This window comes from Tetrahymena thermophila (assembly GCF_000189635.1).
Source record: "Tetrahymena thermophila SB210 genomic scaffold scf_8254747, whole genome shotgun sequence".
Lineage (NCBI taxonomy): Eukaryota > Ciliophora > Oligohymenophorea > Hymenostomatida > Tetrahymenidae > Tetrahymena > Tetrahymena thermophila.
The window spans coordinates 939,032-961,692 of record NW_002476507.1 but is presented as its reverse complement, the minus strand read 5'-3'; the positions used below and the strand labels follow the sequence as shown (position 1 = coordinate 961,692).

General features: G+C 22.7%; 3 protein-coding genes across 3 annotated transcripts; all 3 read left to right on the top strand. All coding sequences in view use genetic code 6, as the record gives it.

Annotated features, from left to right (window-relative positions):
- Nucleotides 1-399: 399 nt before the first annotated feature.
- On the top strand, nucleotides 400-9,610 carry TTHERM_00146190 (transmembrane protein, putative; the record flags this gene model as incomplete). Its single annotated transcript, XM_001011258.2, has 4 exons — nucleotides 400-3,655; nucleotides 3,709-9,099; nucleotides 9,157-9,270; nucleotides 9,336-9,610. The coding sequence occupies 4 exons, from the start codon at nucleotides 400-402 to the stop codon at nucleotides 9,608-9,610; spliced, it is 9,036 nt and encodes a 3,011-aa protein (XP_001011258.2).
- A 2,256-nt stretch (nucleotides 9,611-11,866) lies between these two features.
- TTHERM_000146189 (hypothetical protein) lies at nucleotides 11,867-15,740 on the top strand (the record flags this gene model as incomplete). Its single annotated transcript, XM_012796372.1, has 5 exons — nucleotides 11,867-12,367; nucleotides 12,503-13,190; nucleotides 13,284-13,670; nucleotides 13,757-15,582; nucleotides 15,672-15,740. 5 exons carry the CDS (start codon nucleotides 11,867-11,869, stop codon nucleotides 15,738-15,740), a joined length of 3,471 nt encoding a protein of 1,156 aa, XP_012651826.1.
- A 760-nt stretch (nucleotides 15,741-16,500) lies between these two features.
- Nucleotides 16,501-19,673, top strand: TTHERM_000146188 (transmembrane protein, putative; the record flags this gene model as incomplete). Its single annotated transcript, XM_012796371.1, has 5 exons — nucleotides 16,501-18,175; nucleotides 18,251-18,278; nucleotides 18,516-19,132; nucleotides 19,187-19,309; nucleotides 19,357-19,673. 5 exons carry the CDS (start codon nucleotides 16,501-16,503, stop codon nucleotides 19,626-19,628), a joined length of 2,715 nt encoding a protein of 904 aa, XP_012651825.1. The 3' UTR covers nucleotides 19,629-19,673.
- Nucleotides 19,674-22,661: the final 2,988 nt, after the last annotated feature.

Below are 22,661 nucleotides of genomic sequence, written 5' to 3'. Positions count from 1 at the left end.
AAATAGAATTAAAATTACAAATAAATAATACTTAAACAAAATACTTTTTGATTATTTTTATAATAATTTAATTAAATCTCAGTTTTTATATAAATATTAAATTAATGAATGCTATTAATCTTCATTTTAATTATTGCTTTAAAAAATCAAAAAATGCTTCTTTATCAAGCTATCAATAACATTAGCTATATAATCACCTTTCAAAATAATTTTTATCTTTAAATTAAAAACTTTTTTATGTCAAGAAAAAAGAGAGTTCGTAATTTAAACTTTCTATAATTTTTAAAAACATTTATATTAAAACAATAAATAATAACAACAATATAATTTAAAAAAAAAAAATTAAAACGAATAGTTGAAGTATAATAAAAAAGACAATATTCTACTAGACTTTGTAATATGAAAGCATATTAATTTTTTGTAGCATTAGTTGCTTTGTAGCTTTTTAAAAGCTTATTTGCGTGTCCAACAGGTTGTACTAATTGCAACGAATAAAATATTTGCTAATAGTGCGAGCAAAATTTTGAATTAGATTAAGAATTAGGAGTTTGCATTTTCACAGGTTGTGAATCATACTTATACTTATAAAATAAAGGTAACTAGTAACCAGCAGTTTGTCAAGCTATTTGCGATTAAGGATATCAAGGTGATAGTAAAACAAATTTATGCATTAATCTTAGCTAGTGTTCATTAACATACAGCTCTCAGACCGGTATTAGCTAGGTAAGCGAAACCATTAAACTGGTTTTGCCTTACTAAGATTAATATTTTATCATAGTCTATTCAACATATATCAGCAAATAGCTTAAATCAACAGGGAGATTTGTGCAAAATATTCCTTTTTAGCAGAATTTAGAGTATGTAGAATACTTCCAAGATAATTTCTACATATTTTAAAATGACAACAAAGTAGTAAAATGGAACATTTAGAACAATAGTACAGAACTATTCAAGTTTGCTTTATCAGGTAATATAGATTAAAGTACACAAATTATTTCTCTCAATTATTAATTTGGAATTGTTATCACTTTTGACAAGAAAAAATCAATAATCTATGCAACTTTGTTGTTAGATTTGACTTAATAAAGTTTTGTGTAATATTCTTCAACTATTAAAATAAATTAATTAAATAATTAGGATTATTATTTTTTTAATGATCTAATTTTAATTACCACATCTAACTAATCTAACGGAATTAATGTTTCATAATTCTACATAGATTAGAATAATAATTTAAACACTCAAAATTAATCAAATTAAAATTATTGCAAAGAATTAAATTCTATAAGCATTTTAAAGGTATTGAACTTAAATGATAAATAAAATATGATAATATTGAATACCTAACCTTAGTATTTAATTTTAGATTAAAATTCTTGCAAAATATTTCAAATTCCATAACCATGCTCCAAAGTTAAGATCGCTTCTACTTCAACATCAAATATGTACTTTTTACAACTTTAAACAATCGTACTTGGCTTAAATACAGATTTAACTTAATTTGCGCGCATTCAAATTTAAGCGAATATAGTTGATTTTCTTACTATTTCAACTTCTAACTTAAATATGATTTTAGCTGTTCTTGATGATTTATCAATTTTGAATTTCTTCAGCTTAGATTTATAGAATTTGCAATACTAATAATTAGATTAATATAAATTGAATTAATTTAATCCAACCAGTTTAATGCTTATTAACTAAATTATAGATAACAATAATTAACTTGAGCAAATGCAAATTATTGCTTATTCTAAATAATTATAATCTATAACACTAAACAGAAATAATTAAAACTCTCTTTCTTTAACAAGCTAGTACTTTTTAAAGCCGTTTTAAAGAAAACTTACAGATATGTAATCTAGTATAACTTCTCTAGATACAAACGAAGTAAATAATCTAGTTACTTTTTGTTCAACAAATGGGTAGATAATGACATGGGATTATTCTATAATAATAAAACCTAAGCTTGTGGATTCAACTATCATTAATAACCAAGGATTGTGCATATCTATTTAGTATTTAATTAATAATTATGCTTTAATACTATTTTCTAATAGTATTATAGCTTATGATGCAGTTCATTCTAAAATTTTGAATACTTGGACTTTCAATAATGCATAATCTAAAATGACAAATAGATATATATTACCTGTTAATGGAATTTCATATCTCTTATACGATTCTTGCTTTTAAGCATTTGATTAAAACTTTTAGCAGATTTTCTAAGATTGTAACCCAATTTTAGATGATGTTATTATTCAAGCAAAACTAGACCCTAGTATGTATTTAGTTGTGTAAAAGGCCTATTCTTTTTCAGTTTTCAAGGTGCTAAACAATAAATTGAATCTATCAGGCGCCTATGTAAGCATAGCTTAAATATAAATTTGGAAGATAAGAAATTTTCCATAAAGCTATCAAGATGAGAACAATATTACCTTTGAAATTATTTCATACTTTTCTGATTAATCCCTTACTATATTTTCTTAAGATTTATAACCAATAAAATCATATTAAAATATTCTTATTTCAACTGCGATTGACATTAATTTTGTGTCTGATGATCCATACGATAATCTTTATGTAGTAGGAGGAGTTAATAGCCAAAAGTCAGCATCATTTAAATATCAATCATTTGCTTTGTTTAAGAATTAAACAACCATTTTTTCAGTAACTTAGTAAAGTGGTTTAAATAAACTTTTTTCTGTATATAAATATATTAACTAAGGTAATGGAGCTGTAGCATATACGTTTAAGGCAGTAGTTGATTTGAGTTATTTAACTGTGGTTTAATCGTTTTACTATAATATGTAAAACTAAGATAACTTTTATAGTACTAATTATTTAAACTAATATGTATATATGAATGTTTTCCAAACAATAAAAAAAGATTAATTTTACATGTTTGGAGATCAATATGGTTTGATGACTATAGATGGTACGAGGAGAAAAGTATACTCTAATGTTTATAATTTAAGCCCTTAAGATATTCAATCAAAAGATTTTATTTTAGGAGTTTATTAAAGTTTAGTGCTTTAAAAATTCTTTATAATAAAATCAAATATTTAAGTCTACAAACTACTCACAAATGAATTTATAGAAATCTTAGAAGTTAAGAATGATCCTAGCTAACCAATTAAATATTTTTCAATATTAGATTAGTATAATATTGTTATTTGTATAAAACAAAATATATTATTTGTGAAGGACTATAAAATTAATAAAGTATACTATTATACCAACTTTTCTTAAATTACTAATTATTTAGTAGATAGTAACAACATCTATTTATACGGATCTAATGTTTCTATACTAGGTTTAGATTTAACTGAAAAATATTCTTAAAAGAATACCTTAGATAATAGCCTAGTGTAGCAATGTGCATTTAGTTCTATTGGATTGATTTGTAAAAAATAATCAGCAACAATCATAATTTTTGATAAAAATAACCTCAATCCCATAACCACTTTGTAGTAGCGCTTCTTAGATAACAATTATAGATTTGAAATAGATAACTTATATCAGAGGATTATTCTCTACTCGTCTAACATCGAAGTATATAGCTTTAATGGTAATTTTTAAATGTATATCTCATCGATTAATACATAAATCAGTACATTATAGATATTTACTAATGACATCTCTGTAACATCAACAAGTAAATAAATTAAAATTAACTTAATATATTTATTTTTCAATTTTATAAAATAGGTATTATTATTTATGACAGAAAAACTTTAAATTATAGAGGATAAATTATCAGTCCAGGAGGAGGTACTATTTTAAATACAGGATTTATACCTGAACTAAATTAATTAGTATTTTATCTAGCTGTTATAAGATTTGCTTAAATTTTCACTATTAGTTTAGATAATTTATAAACAGTTATGCAGTACAAAAATACATTTACATAGAATTAACCATCAGTTATTGCAAGCTATTCATATGATAAAGATTAAAATCTATTCATTGTTTTAGATTTAGCAGGAAGTTTTTAAACTATAGATTATCAAGCTTAGTTTGTTACATGGACAACAACAAAATTTGTTGAATATGATTAATATTCAGCATATAACATTGTAGGATTTTCTTTAGATTTTCAAAACAATAACTTATTTGTTTACTCATAAACTTAAGTTTTCAATCTTTGTTATGGTGATTTAACTAATTAAGTTATAAGATTAAGAACAAGCAAGAAATAATTGTTTGCCTAGATATCAGATACTACTTTAGGTAGCTCAGATCAAACAAGTATTGCTTTTATTATCGCTGGAGATTAAGGATTGCTTTATAAATATTAAAATACTGCATTTGAGTATTTTTATCAACTCAATGAAGAAATTCAAAGTATTAATTACATTTCAAACCTGAAACTACTAATCATAGCACTTTCTCAGTCTTTTGTTATTTTTAATAATTTTGATCAAAACTCTTTGGCAAATTTGAATCCATGGTAAAATTAACAATAAATTGTTGCTTTAAATAGCCTATTTTCTTTATTCATATGTGAAGACGTGTTTGTAACTAAAGATGGATTAATTAACCATTATGATTTTTTAAATTAAAAGTATATAAGTACCATAAAATTATAAGATCCTCAATCCAGAATAATCAAAAATATTTGTTCTTCTATCTCGCAAAATGTTTATTTGGGTTTAAGTAATGGAGATATAATAATTTACAACAGAAGCACTTATCAAAAATATATTATTAGCTTAGTCTCTAAATAGTAAGGATAGCAATACTTTGGTTTAGAAATAGCATACTTGGCAGAAACTTCGACAGATTTATGGGCTTGCTTCAGTAGTACACAGGGAATTTTCAAAATTAATCTTAAGGACCAGAGCTTTATATAAATAATTTAATTTAATAGCTTAAATACTTACAAGACAATTTAAGAGCTAAATGTTATGATCTTCGATGTGGATGAATAAAATAGTAGATTTTTTTTGAATTTTATTGGAGAAAAAGTATTGCGAGTGTTTGACTTATCAGGAAACTTGCTCTAAATTATATCTTTAGCAGGTATATATTATAATACTTTATAAATTAGTTCATCCCATTTACTAGTTTATACTACCTTTCATGTTATGATCTATGATAGAATAACTCTATAATACATTTAAAGAATAAGGAGGGATAATCATAACGATATTATAGTAGAAGTTGTTGAAATTAATAGCAAATATTTAGTTATTTTAAGCTAAAGTAAGTATGAAATATTTTAATTAAAGTAAAACTCAAAAGAAGCTGTTTTAATGGACCAAGTTTTACTACAAAATCCTACATTCATGTCATATGCTATCAATAATAATGATAATAGTAATTAAAATATTAATTCAATAATGTAAATATTTTTATTATCATCTAACCAAGTACTCGAGCAGAAATACAATCTTATTTATGAGAGTATCTAAACAAAAGATAAGATTTGTAGCATGGATGTTTCTGTAAGTTCATTTTATGATGTTTCATTTTCTATGAGTAAGATTAAGCCTGTATCATTTCCAGATCCTTCTTAAAGATCTATGATTCCAGTATCAGATTATAGTTTAAATAATTACTGGAATATTTTATTAAATGGAAATGATATTAGGGCTATTAATTTTTAAAGTACACTGAATAGTTTAACTCAAGTTTACCCTGTTTAAACGTCTTTAGTATCAAATAACTAAGATCTTTATCCACTTTAAATTTATTCTGACACATTTACTTCATATAAAAAGTAAGAAGTATAGATAAGAGATTTTCGCTTCATCTTTTAAAAATAATTAGAATCAATAAATTTTTATGAAAATTCGTTAAACATTACTTTTAATAACATTTAAATAGAATCATAAGTAACAGACAATATTACCTTTCAATTTTTTAACATGAGCAAAATAGTTTTTGATTAAATATATCTAAAGAATTTATAAAGGTAATTTAATCCAAATTTTCAAAAGTAAAATTACTTCTTTTCTTTTGAAAATGTAGAATATGTAAACATTTACAATTTAGTTTTAGATAACAGTAATTTACAGAATCTTAGCTTTATAGGTTTAATTTCAGCCATAAATGCTAAATATTTGGTAATTAAAAATTTAACAATTAAAAATTCAAATATTTATCCTTTAATTAGAATTTAATAAGTTGAAAATCTTTCAATAAATAATCTCTCAATAATAAATTGTACTAATGCTTCTAATAATTTAAATGAATATGTTTTAAATATTACTGGAGTGACTAATACTACTCTTTCAAATATAAATATTTCTCATAACTATAACTTACTGTTCATTTACACTTCTAACATATTTCAAGATGATGGAATCTAGTATATTTAATAGACTGACATATTAAAGATTGATAGCCTATATAGTGTATTAAATTAAATATCTTACTCCAAAAGTTAATCTTTAATATCTGTTTAAAGCTCTTTTTGTATATTTAATAACTTTACTTACTAATATAATTAAGGAAATGTATTCATAACATTATCTAAAAGCTTATTGATTGAAAATAGTGTTTTCTAAAATAATTTATGCCTAAATGGAGGAGCCCTTTCTTTAATATAATGCTCAAGTATAATAAAAATAAAAAATAGTAAATTTTAATATAACGAAGCTTATGCAAGTGGAGGAGCTATTTATTTAGAAAATATAGATGCATAAATATAAATGGATAGTTTAGTTTAAATAAATAAAAATTAAGCCTTGATTGGTGGAGGATTAAGACTTTTAAATACTGAGCTTAATCTGCTTTAATCTCTGAATTTTAACTACAAAAACATCATTTTTGATAATGATGCATAACTGTATGGAAAAAATGTAGGAACCTTCCTATAAAATGCAACTGTAGGTGTAATATAAGACAGTTCTTCAAAGACTTCAGATAATTTACAATCAGATTAATTAAAAATAAATTACAATATAATATAGAATGAAGATATGAAAAAGTCTGATTAAGAAAAGTTTTAATAAATTCTATAAATTTTTAAATTTTAGAGTGGTGGTATGATAAGCTTTTGTGTTAAAATGGTTGACTCAGAAGGAACATACTTGAAATTTTCAATATAAAAATATAATTTACAGTAATACCCTAATTCTATAATGAGCGAATTAAAATAGATTTAATTTAAAATATAATCTTATGTACTTAGCTAAGATATATTAATTAATGGGCATAATATTATAACTTCTTCTGATTTTGATGATTTAAATAACCAGTTTGTATTTACTTAAATTCAGATTTCTAGTATGCCAAACTAGACAACTAGCTTATAAATTATTCCAAGCTACATTTCAGCAAATATCAATGTTCTTCCAATCTACATAGAAATCCATATGAGAATATGTTACCCTGGAGAAGTTGTAAAACAGTTAGAAAATAATATTTATAGTTGTTATTCTTGTCCTTATGGTTCTTATTCCATTACAGATCCTACTAAGGATGAGTTTTGGTTTGAATAAATATCAAATACCCCTTTTAGTATGACAAATTAGAGTTTATAATCAAATGTTTACTAATCTGAATGCTAAAAGTGTCCAGATTCAGCTTTTGTGTGTTAAAATAACACATTAATTTTAAAAACTGGTTACTGGAGGAAGAATAATACATCTACTGATATTATTTAATGCTCTACATTATTTAACGCTTGTGATGATTAAAACAGTTCAAGCAAATAAGGTTGTCTTAAAGGTTATATGGGACCTGTTTGCAGAGCATGTGATGTTAGTGGTTAGATATGGGATGGTTAACGTTTCTCATAGTCTTTTATAAATTAGTTGAAATGTGAGTTATGCAATGATATAAACTACTAAATATTTTTTATCTTGCTAGCAGTTGCTATTTTGCTGTGCTATTTCATATTAAGTATGATCCTTTTTTTTAACTCTTTTGTTCATTCATGCCTATGCTACTACTTAAGAAAAATAAAAATGCTACCAATATCGAGGCATGCGATTCTAGACTAATCAAGCTTTTACTTAAAAATATTAATTAATTATATCTAAATATCTTCTGTTTTAGTATCTATGTAGGTTAGCTTTTTACCTGATTTGCTATCTTCTTTACCAAATTATATTGGAGATCCTAACTCCTAAGTGATAGTAAGCATAAATTGTGTAGTTAGTTTGAGCTTTATCAAATAATTTGGATAAGCTCACGTTATATAAGTGTTTTAAGCCTTTTTACCACTGCTATTTTTAATAGTCTTACTTGGAATAGTTTTCATATTAGAAAAGTTAAAGATTTTTGGAATTAAAAAGTATCACAAGTTTACTCTCATGAACTTTATCTTTATTTTCTTTCAACCTGATTAAATTAATTTCTTTTCTAAATAATTAACATGTACCCAATTTGGATCTGAAAAGTACGTAACTTCTGATTTGACAATTAAATGTAATGATCCAGACTATAATTCATTTACATATCCTTTGGCTATACCTTTAATATTAATTTGGAGTTTGTTTCCATTTATAATATTTAAGCTTTTGTAAAAAAAATCGAAAGTACTTTAAACCTGTTTTACCCTATATTACTTTGGATACTACTATTAAGAATTTAAAGAAAAGTACTATTACTGGGAATTCATAAGAATCTATTTAAGAGTTATTGTTGTTGTTGCATTTACTCTCACCTCTTAATCTTACTTTATTAGCTACTAAATTGTGATTTTCATACTTTTTTTATATATTATGTTTACACTATATTTTAACCCAATAAGAAGTAATAATTTATAGAGATTCGACCTCTTTTGCTACTAAGTTATTATATTAAATTCTTTGTTATCCACAATAAATACAGAAATAAAATCATATGCAATATCAGGAATAATATACTGTCTTCATCTAGTATTTATATTTATGATTGTATTAGCAATTATTTTTATTAAGTTAAATAATCCTTTAACTTATGTTGGTAAATGTTTTAGAAAGATTCTCTCAGTAATCCTCCCAAGATCTATCTATAGTAAATATTTAAAATCTTAGATTACTAATTGGAAAATATACACTCTTTGGAAGAAAATACAAAAAAATTTAAATCTAATTGTGTAATTACAAGCCATAGAAAAAGTCACATAGGAAAAATCTTAGCTTAAATAAAATTAACTCAACTAGAGTAATTAAAAATTAATTCATTAATAAAATATAATTTTATCTTATTTCTTAATAAAAGCATTTGATACTGTGATGAACTTGAAAAGCAACGTAATATAAAAAATATCTCTTATTAATCAAGTTCAGCGTTCTTACATTCAAGAGCACTCGAAATGTAAAGATTAAACAGAAGGTAATTAATTAATTAATTAAATATATTTTATTTATCAAAACATAAAAATAATATAATTTTATCAGAAATAGATTTTATATAATTAGCAAAAAATTAGAGTGAAAACAGTAAAAATAATGAGATTTAGCTAATAAATGGAAACAAAAGTGATTATAATGATTAATTTTTGAATGATGATTACTCTTAGCAAGCCGAACAAGTAGATGAAATAAACTTCTAATCAGAATTATATCAAAGTAATGTGTAAAATAAGACTTTAGATTAAAATTATGAAACCCAGTTTAAAGTGAAAAAAAATCTTGATTTTAATAGAAAATCTGATAATAAAAATAAAATTTGATCAAAATATAATTTACTTATAATTCTAACTCTGATATTTGAATCAATGTAGTTTATATAGTATAATAATTATTCTTATCATATCTGTATCTTCAAATATATAAATTAAATTTTGATTATTTTTTTATCAATTTATTTTGAATAGCTTAACATATTTGCTTCATTTTTAACTACAATAACCGAATATAAAAATTTATCAAAATATATATTTTATTTTTATTAATGACAATAAATATCTTATTTTAAAATATCCTAAATATTTGATAGTTAATTTTTACTTTAATTATAATAAAATATTTTTTTATAAAAATAATACAAAATTTTTTATTTAAAAATATATTATAGTGTAATAAGAATATCTTTAAAAAAATTATTATTTACTTTATTTATTTTTAATATTTTATCACTTCTAATCTATCTTTGTAAATAGGCTTTTAAAATATGAGAAAGTTTACTATCTAATATCTTTATCCATTAGATTTTAATATAAGAATTATCAAAAGAAAAAGAAGAAAATTAATTTAAATTTGTATCCAAGTTTTTTAAGATATTTTGATTTAAGAATTGCAGTACGAAATAAAAGTACAATAAATTATTATTTGATGGGTTTCAATAATAAATAAATTTGTTTGTTTAGTGAATGTTTTTTAAAAAGAACTCTTTCAAATATTATTTGCTATGTAAATTATTTTTGATGAAACGAAATATGTATTTGTATTACGAAACTAAGTTTATTTTTAATTGAAAATAAACAAAAATTGTGGATAATAAATTGAAATAAATAAGATTTTCTCAACTAAAATTTAATTAAATGATATTGCTTTATTTCTTTATAATTATAGCAGCAACGCAGCTATTTAAACAATCTTTAGCCTGTCCATAAGGTTGCAATTAATGCAACAATTAGAATTTTTGTATTTAGTGTGAACAAGATTTTTAATTAGATTAAGAATTAGGAGTTTGCATTTTTAAGGATTGCGAATAATATTTATACTTTTAGGAGAAAAGTAATTATAAATCAGGAGTTTGTTAATCAATCTGCGATTAAGGTTACTTAGGAGATAACCATACTAAGTTATGCATGAATTTAAACAAATGCTCCCTAACATATAGCTCTCTCACAGGTATTAGTTAGCAAAGCGAAAATATAAACTTGGTGTTATCCTACTAAGAATAATACTTTATTTTATTATACTCCTAATATATTAATATACAGCTTAAATCAACTGGTATGTTTGTGTAAAGCATTCCTTTCTAACAAAACATTTAATATGTGTAATATTATAATGATAATTTTTACTTATTTTAGAATGATAAGAAAGTTGTAAGATGGAATCTTTAGCAAAACATAACTGAATTATTTGATTGGGCTTTATAAGGTAATATCGATTAAGAAATTAAAATCATTTCTGTGAAGGGAAACTATGGCCTTATTATTACTTAAGACAGTAAAAAGAAAAAAACTTATGCCACTTTAATGTTAGATCTTAATCAAAAAAGCTTTGTTTTGAAACCACCAACTATTTGGTTCGATTTATAAAATAATAAAAGTTACTACTTTTTAAATGATTTTGTTTTATTGGCCTCCCCATAAGGTATTTGTATTCAATAACTTTTAATTAATAACAAAAATAATTTAATCACTTCAAATTATTCTAATGGCTATTACTAATGCTCAAATTTAAAAGATATCAATTTTAAGCAAGCGCTGAAGTTAGATAACTAATAATTTTTAGTAATAATAAATGATAATAATAATTATTTAATATTAGATTAATCCTCCTGCTAAGTATTTTAAATTCCATAACCTTGCTCTTAAATTAAAATATTTTCTTCTTCACCATTGAATTTTTACTTTTTGCAACTTTAAAATATGATCCTTATTTTGAATGATCACTTATCTTAAGTTTCCTAAATATAAAATTAACTAGATATTGTTGATTTTCTTACCATTTCAGCTTTTAACTCAAACATTATTTTAGCTGTTCTTGATAGTTCATCAAATTTGAATTTTTTAAGTTTAGATTTATAAAATTTCAAATAACAGTAATTGAATTAGTTTAAATTGAATACATTCAATCCAACAAATTTAGTACTTATTAGCTAAATAATAGATAATAGCAATTAACTAAAACAAGTGTAAATAATTGCTTATTCTAAATATTTATAATCAATATCTCTAAACATAACTAACAGTAACTAATTAATTCTTACAAATTAGTATTTTTTAAAGCCAATTTAAAGAAAAATTAATGAAATGTAGTCTAGCGTGGCTTCTGTAGATATTAATGATGCAAACAATATAGTTACATACTGTTCAACAAATGGGCAGATAATGACTTGGGATTACTCTATTTTATCGAAACCTTAGCTTTTGGATTCAACTTTCATAAACAATCAAGGATTATGCAAATCTATTCAATATTTAGTAAATAATTATGTTCTAATTCTATTTTAAACAAGTATAATAGCTTTTGATGCAGTTTATTCTAGAATTTTGAACACTTGGAATTTTGTCAATCAATAATCTAAAATGACAAATTAATTTATATTGCCAGTTAATGGAATTTCATATCTCTTATACGATTCTTGCTTTAAAGCATTTGACTAAAACTTTTAGCTTCTCTTCTAAGATTGTAGCTCATTTTTCGATGATACTATTGTTCAAGCAAAACTTGACCCAAGTATGAATTTGGTTGTGTAAAAGGCTTATTCTTTTACAATTTTCTAGGTACTAAACAACCAATTGAATCAAAAAGTAACATATTTAAGTATGGCTTAAATATAAATTTGGAAAATAAGAAATTTTCCATAAAGCTATTAATAAGCAAACAATATTATATTCGAAATAGTATCATATTTTTCTGATTAATCCTTTATTATATTTTCTTAGGATTTAAAGCCTATAAAATCATATTATAATATCCTACTTTCTACTGCAATAGATATATCTTTTATGAATAGTGATCCAGATGATAATCTTTATATAATAGGAGGGATTACTAGCTAAAGTTCTGCTGATTATAAATATTAAGCATATGCCTTATTTAAGAACTATACAAATATCTTTTAAGTTATTTAATAACGTGCCTTTAATTATTTTTTTCCTGTATAGAAAGATTTAAACAAAGAAAATGGCTCACTTGGGTACAATTTCAAAACTGTTTTATTAATGAATTAAAAAACTGCAATATAAACGTTTTACTATAATATGTAAAGCTTAGATAATTTTTTTGGATCAAATTATTTATCTTAAAATGTATTAACTAATAATTTTAAGCTTTTTAAAAAAGATCAATTTTACATGGTTGGTGATTAAAATGGTTTGATGACTGTTGATGCAACAAGAAAATAAATTTATACAAAAGTATATAATCTAAGTCCTTCTGAAATATTATAAAATGATTTTATTTAAGGAGTGTATTAAAGCTTGATACTTTAAAAGTATTTTATAATAAAATCAAATATTTATGTATTTAAAATATTAACGAACGAATTAATAGAAATCTTAGAAGTAAAGTAAAATCCTAGTTAACCAATTTAATAGTTTTCAATATTAGATTAGTAGAATATAATTATTTGTATTAAACAAAATATATTATTTGCAAAAAATTATTAAAAAAACTAAGTATATTATTATACTAATTTTCTTTAAATTACTAATTATTTAATAGATAACAACAACATCTATTTATTTGGATCTAGCATTTCTATTTTAGATTTTGATTTGACTGAAAAATATTCTTTAAAATAGTCTTCAGATAAAAGCTTAGTTTAAAATTGTATTTTAAGCTAAATTGGATTGATTTGTAAAAAAGCATCATCAATAATTACAATTTTTGACAAAAATAACCTGAATCCCATAACCACTTTGTAGTAGCGTTTCTTAGATAACAATTATAGGTTTTAAATAGATAACCTTTATCAGAGAATTATTCTTTATTCATCTAATATTGAAGTATACAGCTTTAATGGTAATTTTTAGATGTATATTTCTTAGATTAATACATAAATCAGTGCATTATAAGTATTTACTAATGATATCTCTGTAACATCTACAAGTAAATTAATACAAAACTAATTTTTTATTAATATATTTTTTTTTTACTTCAAATTATTTAATGTTTTTATCTATTTAAAATATTAGATATATTTATATATGACAGAAAAACATTTAATTATCGAGGAGAGATTCTAAGCCCAGGAGGAGCAGCTATTTTAAATACAGGATTTATACCTGAGTTAAATTAATTAGTATTTTAAGTGTCTGTTATAAGATTTGCTTAAATTTTTACAGTTAATTTAGATACTTTGCTTTTAGTTATGTCATTTAAAAATTAATTTACATAAAATTAACCTTCAAATGGTGTAGGTTATGCATATGATAAAGATTAAAATCTATTCATGCTTTTAGATTAAACTGGAAATTTTTAAACTATAGATTATCAAGGTTAGTTTCTTTCATAGACAACAACAAAGTTTGTTGAATATGATTAATATTCAATTTATAGTTTCGTAGGATTCTCTTTAGATTTTCAAAATAATAACTTACTAGTTTACTCTTAAACTTAAGTTTTCAATCTTTGTTATGGAGATTTAACTAATTAATTAATAAGATTTAGAACAGACAAGAAATAATTGTTTGCATAGATATCAGATTCTACTTAAGGTAGCTAAGATTAAACAAGTATTGCTTTTATTGTCGCTGGAGATTAAGGATTGGTTTATAAATATTAAAATACTGAGTTTGAGTATTTTTATCAGCTCAATGAAGAAATTCAAAGTATTAATTACATTTAAAACCTGAAACTACTAATCATAGCACTTTCTCAGTCTTTTATTATTTTTAATAATTTTGATCAAAACTCTTTGTCAAATTTGAACCTATGGTAAAATTAAAAATAAACTGTTGCTTTAAGTAGTCTTTTTTCTTCATTTATCTGTAATGATGTCTTTTTAACTAAAGATGGATTAATTAGCCATTATGATTTTATGAATAAAATCACTTTAGGTAAAATAAATTTATAAGACTTTCAGTCCAGAGTAATCAAAAAAATTTGTTCTACTACCTCACCAAATGTTTATTTTGGTTTAAGTAATGGAGATATAATAATTTACAACAGAAACACTTATCAATAGTATATTATTAGCTTAGTCTCTAAATAGTAAGGATAGTAATACTTTGGTTTAGAAATAGCATACTTGGCAGAAACTTCGACAGATTTATGGGCTTGCTTCAGTAGTACACAGGGAATTTTCAAAATTAATCTTAAGGACCAGAGCTTTATATAAATAATTTAATTTAATAGCTTAAATACTTACAAGACAATTTAAGAGCTAAATGTTATGATCTTCGATGTAGATGAATAAAATACTAGATTTTTTTTGAATTTTATAGGAGAAAAAGTATTGCGAGTGTTTGATTTATCAGGAAACTTGCTCTAAATAATATCTTTAGCAGGTATATATTACAATACTTTATAAATTAGTTCATCCCACTTACTAGTTTATACTACTTTCCATGTTATGATCTATGATAGAATAACTCTTTAATACATTTAAAGAATAAGGAGGGATAATCAGAATGATATTATAGTTGAAGTTGTTGAAATTAATAGCTAATATTTAGTTATTTTAAGCTAAAGTAAGTATGAATTATTTTAATTAAAGTAAAATTCAAAAGAAGCTGTTTTAATGGACCAAGTTTTTCTACAAAATCCTACATTCATGTCATATGCTATCAATAATAATGATAATAGTAATTAAAATATTGATTAAATAATGTAAGTATTTTTACTATCCTCTAACCAAATACTGGAGTAGAAGTACAATCTAATTTATGAGAGTATCTAAACACTAAATAATATTTGCAGTATTGAAGTGCCTGTAAGCACATTTTATGATAATTCATTTTATATGAACAAAATTAAGCCTGTATCATTTCCAGATCCATCTTAAAGATCTATGATTCCAGTAACAGATTACAGCTTAAATAATTATTGGAATATTTTGTTGAATGTCAGTGATTTAAGGAGTATTAATTTTTAAAGTACACTAAATAGCTTAACTCAAGTTTACCCTGCTTAAGTATAAAATAACTAAGAGCTTAATTCACTCTCAATTTATTCTGACTCGTTTAGTTCATACAAAAAGTAATAAATATAAATAAGAGATTTTAGCTTCATCTTTTAGGATTAGCTAAATTTAATAAATTTTGACAATAATTCCACTAATATCTATTTTTAAAATATACAAATTTTGTAATAAATAACCAATAATATAACATTCTAATTTTTTAATATGAAAAAAATAGTTTTCAACTAAATTTAATTGAAAAATTTACAAAGAAAATTTAGTTAAAATAGCTCTGAAATTAGTTTTTTGTTTTCTTTTAAAAATGTAGATGAAGTCAACCTCTATAATTTAGTTATAGACAATAATAATTTATTGAATTTAAGCTTTGGTGGTTTAATTTCAGTATTTAATGTTTAAAATTTGACTATTTAAAACTTGACAATTTAAAACTCAAATATTTATCCTTTAATTAGTATTTAAAAAGTTGAGAATCTATTAATAAAAAATCTCTCAATAATAAATTGCTCTAGTGCTTCGAATAATTAAAATGAATATATTTTAAATATTACTGGAGTGACAAATTCTACTCTTTCAAATATATTTATTTCTCAAAATTTTAACTTATAGTTCATTTACACATCAAATGTATTTTAAGAAAGTGATATCTAGTATATTTAAAAAACCGACTTCTTAAACATTACAAGCTTGTATGCTGCATAAAATTAAATTTCTTCCTCCAAAAATTAATCTTTAATATCTGTTTAAAGCTCTTATTGCATATTTAATAAGATCATCTATTAAATTAACTAAGGAAATATGTTGGTAACTTAATCTAAAAGCGTGTAAATTTAAAATAGTATTTTCTAAAATAACACATGCCTAAATGGAGGAGCCCTTTCTTTAATTTAATGCTCAAATACATTAAAAATACAAAATAGTAAATTTTAATATAATGAAGCTTTTGCAAGTGGAGGAGCTATTTATTTTGAAAATGTAGATGCACAAATATAAATGGATAGTTTAGTTTAAATAAATAAAAATTAAGCTTTGATAGGTGGAGGAATAAGACTTTTAAACAATAAACTAAATTTACTTTAATCTCTAAATTTTAACTATAAAAATTTAATTTTTGATAACAGTGCATAGTTATATGGAAAAAATGTAGGAACTTTTTTATAAAACGCAACTATAGGAGTGATATAAGATATTTCTGCTTAAACTTCTGATATGAATTAATCAGATCAATAAAAAATAGATTACAAAATAATCAAGAATGAAGAAATGAATAAATCTGATTAATAAAAATTTTAATAAATTCTATAAATTTTCAAATTTTAAAGTGGTGGTACTATTAATCTATCTATTCAATTGATTGATGCTGAAGGAACATATTTGAAGATTGAAGTATAAAAATATTATTCTTAATAATATCCTGATCCAATTATGGATGAACTGAGATAAATATAATTCAAAATATAATCTTACACACAAAATTAGGATTTATTTATAAATGGTCATAATATTATAACTTCCTCTGATTTTTATGATTAAAATAATTAATTTATATTTACATAAATTTAAATTTCAAGTATGCCAAACTAAACAGCAAGTTTACAAATTATACCATACTACATACCAGCAAATATTAACGTGCTTCCAATTTATATAGAAATTCATATGAGAATATGTTACCCTGGAGAAGTTGTCAGATAGCTAGAAAATAATATTTACAGTTGTTATCCTTGTCCTTTAGGGTCTTATTCAATAACAGATCCTACCAAAGATTAACTTTGGTCTGAAAAGATATCAAAGACTGAAACTAACACATTGAATACTTAACCACAAGTGTATCAATCTGAGTGCAAAAAGTGTCCAGATTCAGCTATAATTTGCTAAAAAAGTACAATTATTTTAAAAAAAGGTTATTGGAGGAATAATAGTACCTCTACAGATATTGTTGAATGTCCAATATTATTTAATGCATGTGATGAATAAGATTAAACAAGTAAAAATGGTTGTCTTAGTGGTTATATGGGACCTATTTGTAAAATGTGTGATCTAGGAGGATAATTATGGAAAGGTTAACGTTTTTCTTAATCTCATCTTGGCTAATCAAAATGCTAATTATGTAGTGACATAAAATATTTGGTATTTACTATAATCCTAGCAATTTTACTTTTATTATTTTATTTCATTTTCAGCATGCAAATTTTTTATAATTCATTTGTCAATTCTTGCATCTGCTACTACTTAAGAAAAATAAATTTGATTTCAATTTCAAGTAACTCTATCAAAGATAAATCAAGTGTCTATATGAAAATATTAGTTAATTATGTTAAAATATCTTCTACACTGGTGACTTTTTAGTTTAGCTTTTTACCAGATTTACTTCTTTCTTTTTCAGATTATTTGGGTGATCCTATCAGTAAAATTTCAGTTAATATTAGTTGCTTAATAAGTTCAGATTATATTAGACAATTCAGTTAAGCTAGTATTACATAAGTCATATAAGTATCTTTGTTGGTAGCCATTTTGTTGGTATTATTTATAATAATTTTTTCTTTAGAAAAGCTAAAATTATTCGGAATTTAAAGGTATCATAAATTTACTCTAATGAATATTGTTTTTGTTTTCTTTCAGCCTGATTAAATTAATTTCTTTTGTAAATAACTAACTTGTACTCTAATTGGATCTGAGCTATATGTTACTTCCGATTATATGATAAAATGTAATAATTTTAAGTATAATTCATTCATATTACCATTGTCTATACCTTTAATTATAACTTGGAGTTTATTTCCGTTTATAATATTTAAGCGCTTATAAAAAAGATAGAATAATCTCTAAAAGTGTATTACTCTATATTACTTTGGATACTATTATCAAGAATTTAAAGAAAAGTTTTATTACTGGGAATTCATTAGAATTTACTTAAGAGTTATTATTATTGTTGCTTTTACTCTGACCTCTTAATCATAATTTATTAGCTACTAAATTGTGATTTTCTTACTCTTCTTTTATATTAAATTCACATTGTACTTTAATCCAATAAGAAATAATAATTTACAAAGATTTGACCTTTTTTGTAACAAGATGATTATTTTGAATTCACTGCTATCGATAATAAATATCGATATAAAATCTGGTATTATATCTGGAATCATTTACTCTTTGCATTTTATAGTCATATTTATGACCATTTTAATTATTATCTTTTTTAAATTAAACAATCCTTTTACTTTTGTTGGAAGGTTTTTTAATAAGTTCCTATACAAAATCCTCCCACGTAGTATTTATAATAAATATATAAAAATCTACAGTTCAAATTGGTAAGTATTGACTCGTTGGAAAAGGTTACAAAAGAATTTAAGTCTAATAGTTTCTTTACAAGCTATTGAAAAAGTTACTTAATAAAAATGCTAGCCAAACTCTAACTAAGTCAATATAGGTAATTTATATTTTTATAGCTAATATACAAATAATTTTAATTATATTTTAAAAGATTTAGATCCATTAATAAAGACAAAAAGTGATATTATCAAAACAAAGCTATCTAATATCAATAAATAATCATCTAAACGTTCTACCCTTTATGAGCTATCTAAATTCAAAGACCTAACTCCAGGTAACTATTTCTATAAAATTAATATAATTAATTTTTATTATCAAAAGGTATTATCAAATTAGAAAGAGAGTAAAGTGAAACCCCTTTTCAGAAATATCTTGAACTGATAGATATACCAAAAAAGGATAGGATTGGTTAAAATTTAGAGGAAATGATTTTATAGTAAGGAGTAAATTCAGATGAATTAAATTTTAAATCAGAAATTTTCTCAAATTATGGATAAAAAAAAATAGTTGATGAGGTTTACGATGCAAGATTTAATAGAAAGAAAAATTATGATTCATTTTAATAGTTTTAATCCAGCTCAGGGATTAATTGAATTTAATGATTAATCAATAAAATAATTTTCTTTCTTAATTTTTCACAATAAAGCATTGAAAAATATTATTAAAAATATATATTTTTAATTCATTATTATTTAATGAAAACTTATTTTGAAATTTTTGATGAGGAAGAATTAGAATGCAAAATGGATATTTGTTTTTTTATAAATTAATATGGATTGTTATGAATAATGAATAAGTATTATTTTATTTTATTAAATTCCTTTTTTTCAATTATACATTATATAAATAAATAAAACAAATGTTCTAATAATACAAAGATATTTGGAGTTTATTTAAATTATCTTTTTTCTCAAAATAGTAAGTAAAAAATATATTTTTCAAATTAATTTATTAATTAATTTAAGAAATATTAATCACCTCATTAAAAATTTTACTTTAAAACATAAAAATTTTAGTTATTCATATTATTATTCTTTATTAATCAATATTACATTCATTCTACTCTGAAATTAATCAAAAAACTGTTAATTCAAAAGTTAAGAAAACATGAAAATAAGCAATCTATTATTTATTTTTATATCATAATAATTTGTAGTCTCTTAATTATGCTAGATAGGATGCGAAATTTGCAACTAGCTTGACTCCTGTCTATAGTGCGCTCCAAATTTTGAACTAGATTAAAGTTTAGGTTAATGTGTATATTAACTGTGCGATTAAAATTTATATTGGTAAGTAAAATATCCACTAATTAGCTACTCTTAATCATCATGTTAGTCTATTTGTGATGAAGGATATTGGATTAATGACAATCTAAATATATGTTAATAAATATATCCTTGCTCAAAGTCTTTAATCACACTTGATGCTATCGATTCGTAGAAATAAATATTGAAAATAACTCAGTATAATTTAAACAGTGCCTTAGTTTACTATGAAGATAAGATAAACTTAATTTCTTTATCTGATGGATAACTTTTAAAAAGTATTTAGTTTTATGATAACACGCTGCTTGCTTTTTTTTTAGAAGATAACTTTTTCTTGTTCAATAATAATCAATCAATTTAAGTACTGCAGTTATAAAGTGATACCATTTTGAGCTATATTGAAACAGTAGGAAAATTTGATAAATTTACTTAGTTACTTCTACTTAATAATAAGGTTTACTTAATAACTAAATCTAGATAAGACACTAATACTTTAATAATAAAAAAAATTTTCAATATTTAAAACTCTTCGTTTGAAACTAATAATGAATTTTCCTAAATTAAATTTAGTGAATAAGAATTGATATTTGTTTTTAATTCAAATATAATTATAACAAGTTCAAAAGGAATTAAAATAATTTAAATTTAAGAAAATGACTCTGTTATAAAAATGCAAAACTACACAAATGATTTTATATGCAGCTAATTCTCATCTATTTAAATTTAAGATTTTTCTCAATTTTCCAATACTAATTATTACTTTATAATTTCTAATTCAGTTTAATATCTTATCAAAATTAATCAAACTGATTGTGATTCACTTAATTTGGATAGTTACCCATAATAATTAATCCTTGATTAATAAAATAATTATTATAACATTTTTCTTGGGCTAAAAACTAAGATATTAATTTTAGATAACTTTTTAGGATTAAAAGCTTAAATAGATTTATAGCAAGAGGTTCAACTATTGGAATTATTAACATTTTAAAGATTGAATAATACTTTTATAGCGACTTTATACGATAACTCTACTTTAGCTTTCTACTCTTTTGCATAATATTAAAGTAATTTATCTAGCTAGATCGAACTAGTTAATTAATAACAAATCAACAGCTCCTAAAATCTAATGATTCTTTAAATAAGTAATTCCACTGAAGAACTCAATTTAGATACTCACTAATTTCAAATATACTCTTATTTTAAAGATATTTATGTCTATAATATAAATATTGACGATTAAACAATAGAACTAAGTTTTTAAATGATTTTAAATTCTTTTTAAAGGAAAAATAACTAATTTACTTAATAAATAGTTTCCATATAATTTAATAATAACCAACTTCTTTCTGCTAGTTCAATAAATGGTTTAATTTAAACATGGGATACTAGCTAATATTTTAATGTTAAATTAGTTGATTCTATTCAATTTTAAGGTATTGGTAATTGTTTAAAAATGATTTACTTTACTGAAGTAAGTTTATTATTACTATTTGAGAGTTGTATCATAAGGTATAATGTAATTACTCATTTTATAGAAAATTAATGGAATTTCGTCAATTAGAAATAGATTAATAAATTAATTGCTATCCAAAGCAATTATGCAGTCTTCGTTTTTGATTATTGCCTAACTATTATTGATTAGAATAATAATCTAATAACAAAAGATTGCTCATAAAACTTTTAAGAATAAATAAAATTGGTAGAATTTACATAAGAATATTTTATAATTATTTAGAAGTAGTATTAAATTATTTCTTACTAATTAGATATTTTGTCTTAGAGTCCTAAACTAAATTACATAAATATCTACAATAGTAAATATTTAATATGGTAAGTTAAAATAAGAAATTATCCTAAAAATTATTTAAAAAATGCTTTATTTGAAATACTTATTTTTAATGCAAGTTATGAATTTCTGATTTTGAATGAATTTCTTTAAGTAAATCTAGCAATCGCAAATATACTCCTAAATTTACCTATCGATATTAACTTTGTTGAATAAAATCCTGAGGATGAATTTTATTTTATTCTTGGCTAAGCTTTTAAAAATATAACTACTTTCTAAAATATAGTATATGCAATTTCGAAAGTTAAAAATAATTCTTAAATATGCATATAAAATAATGGAGGCCAAAGTATTTTTAAAGTATTTAAAATTTTTAACGTATAAAACAACTAAACATTTTATGAAATAAAATTAATTTTTTATAGTAGCCAAAATAGTTAAATCGAAACATTCTAATGGGGAATAAATATGTCTAATAGTGTAGTAGGTGATATTTAATAATTTAAAGATTTATAATTTAGTTATTATAAGGCAATATAAAATAATTCTTATTTGATAGCTGGAGATTAAAC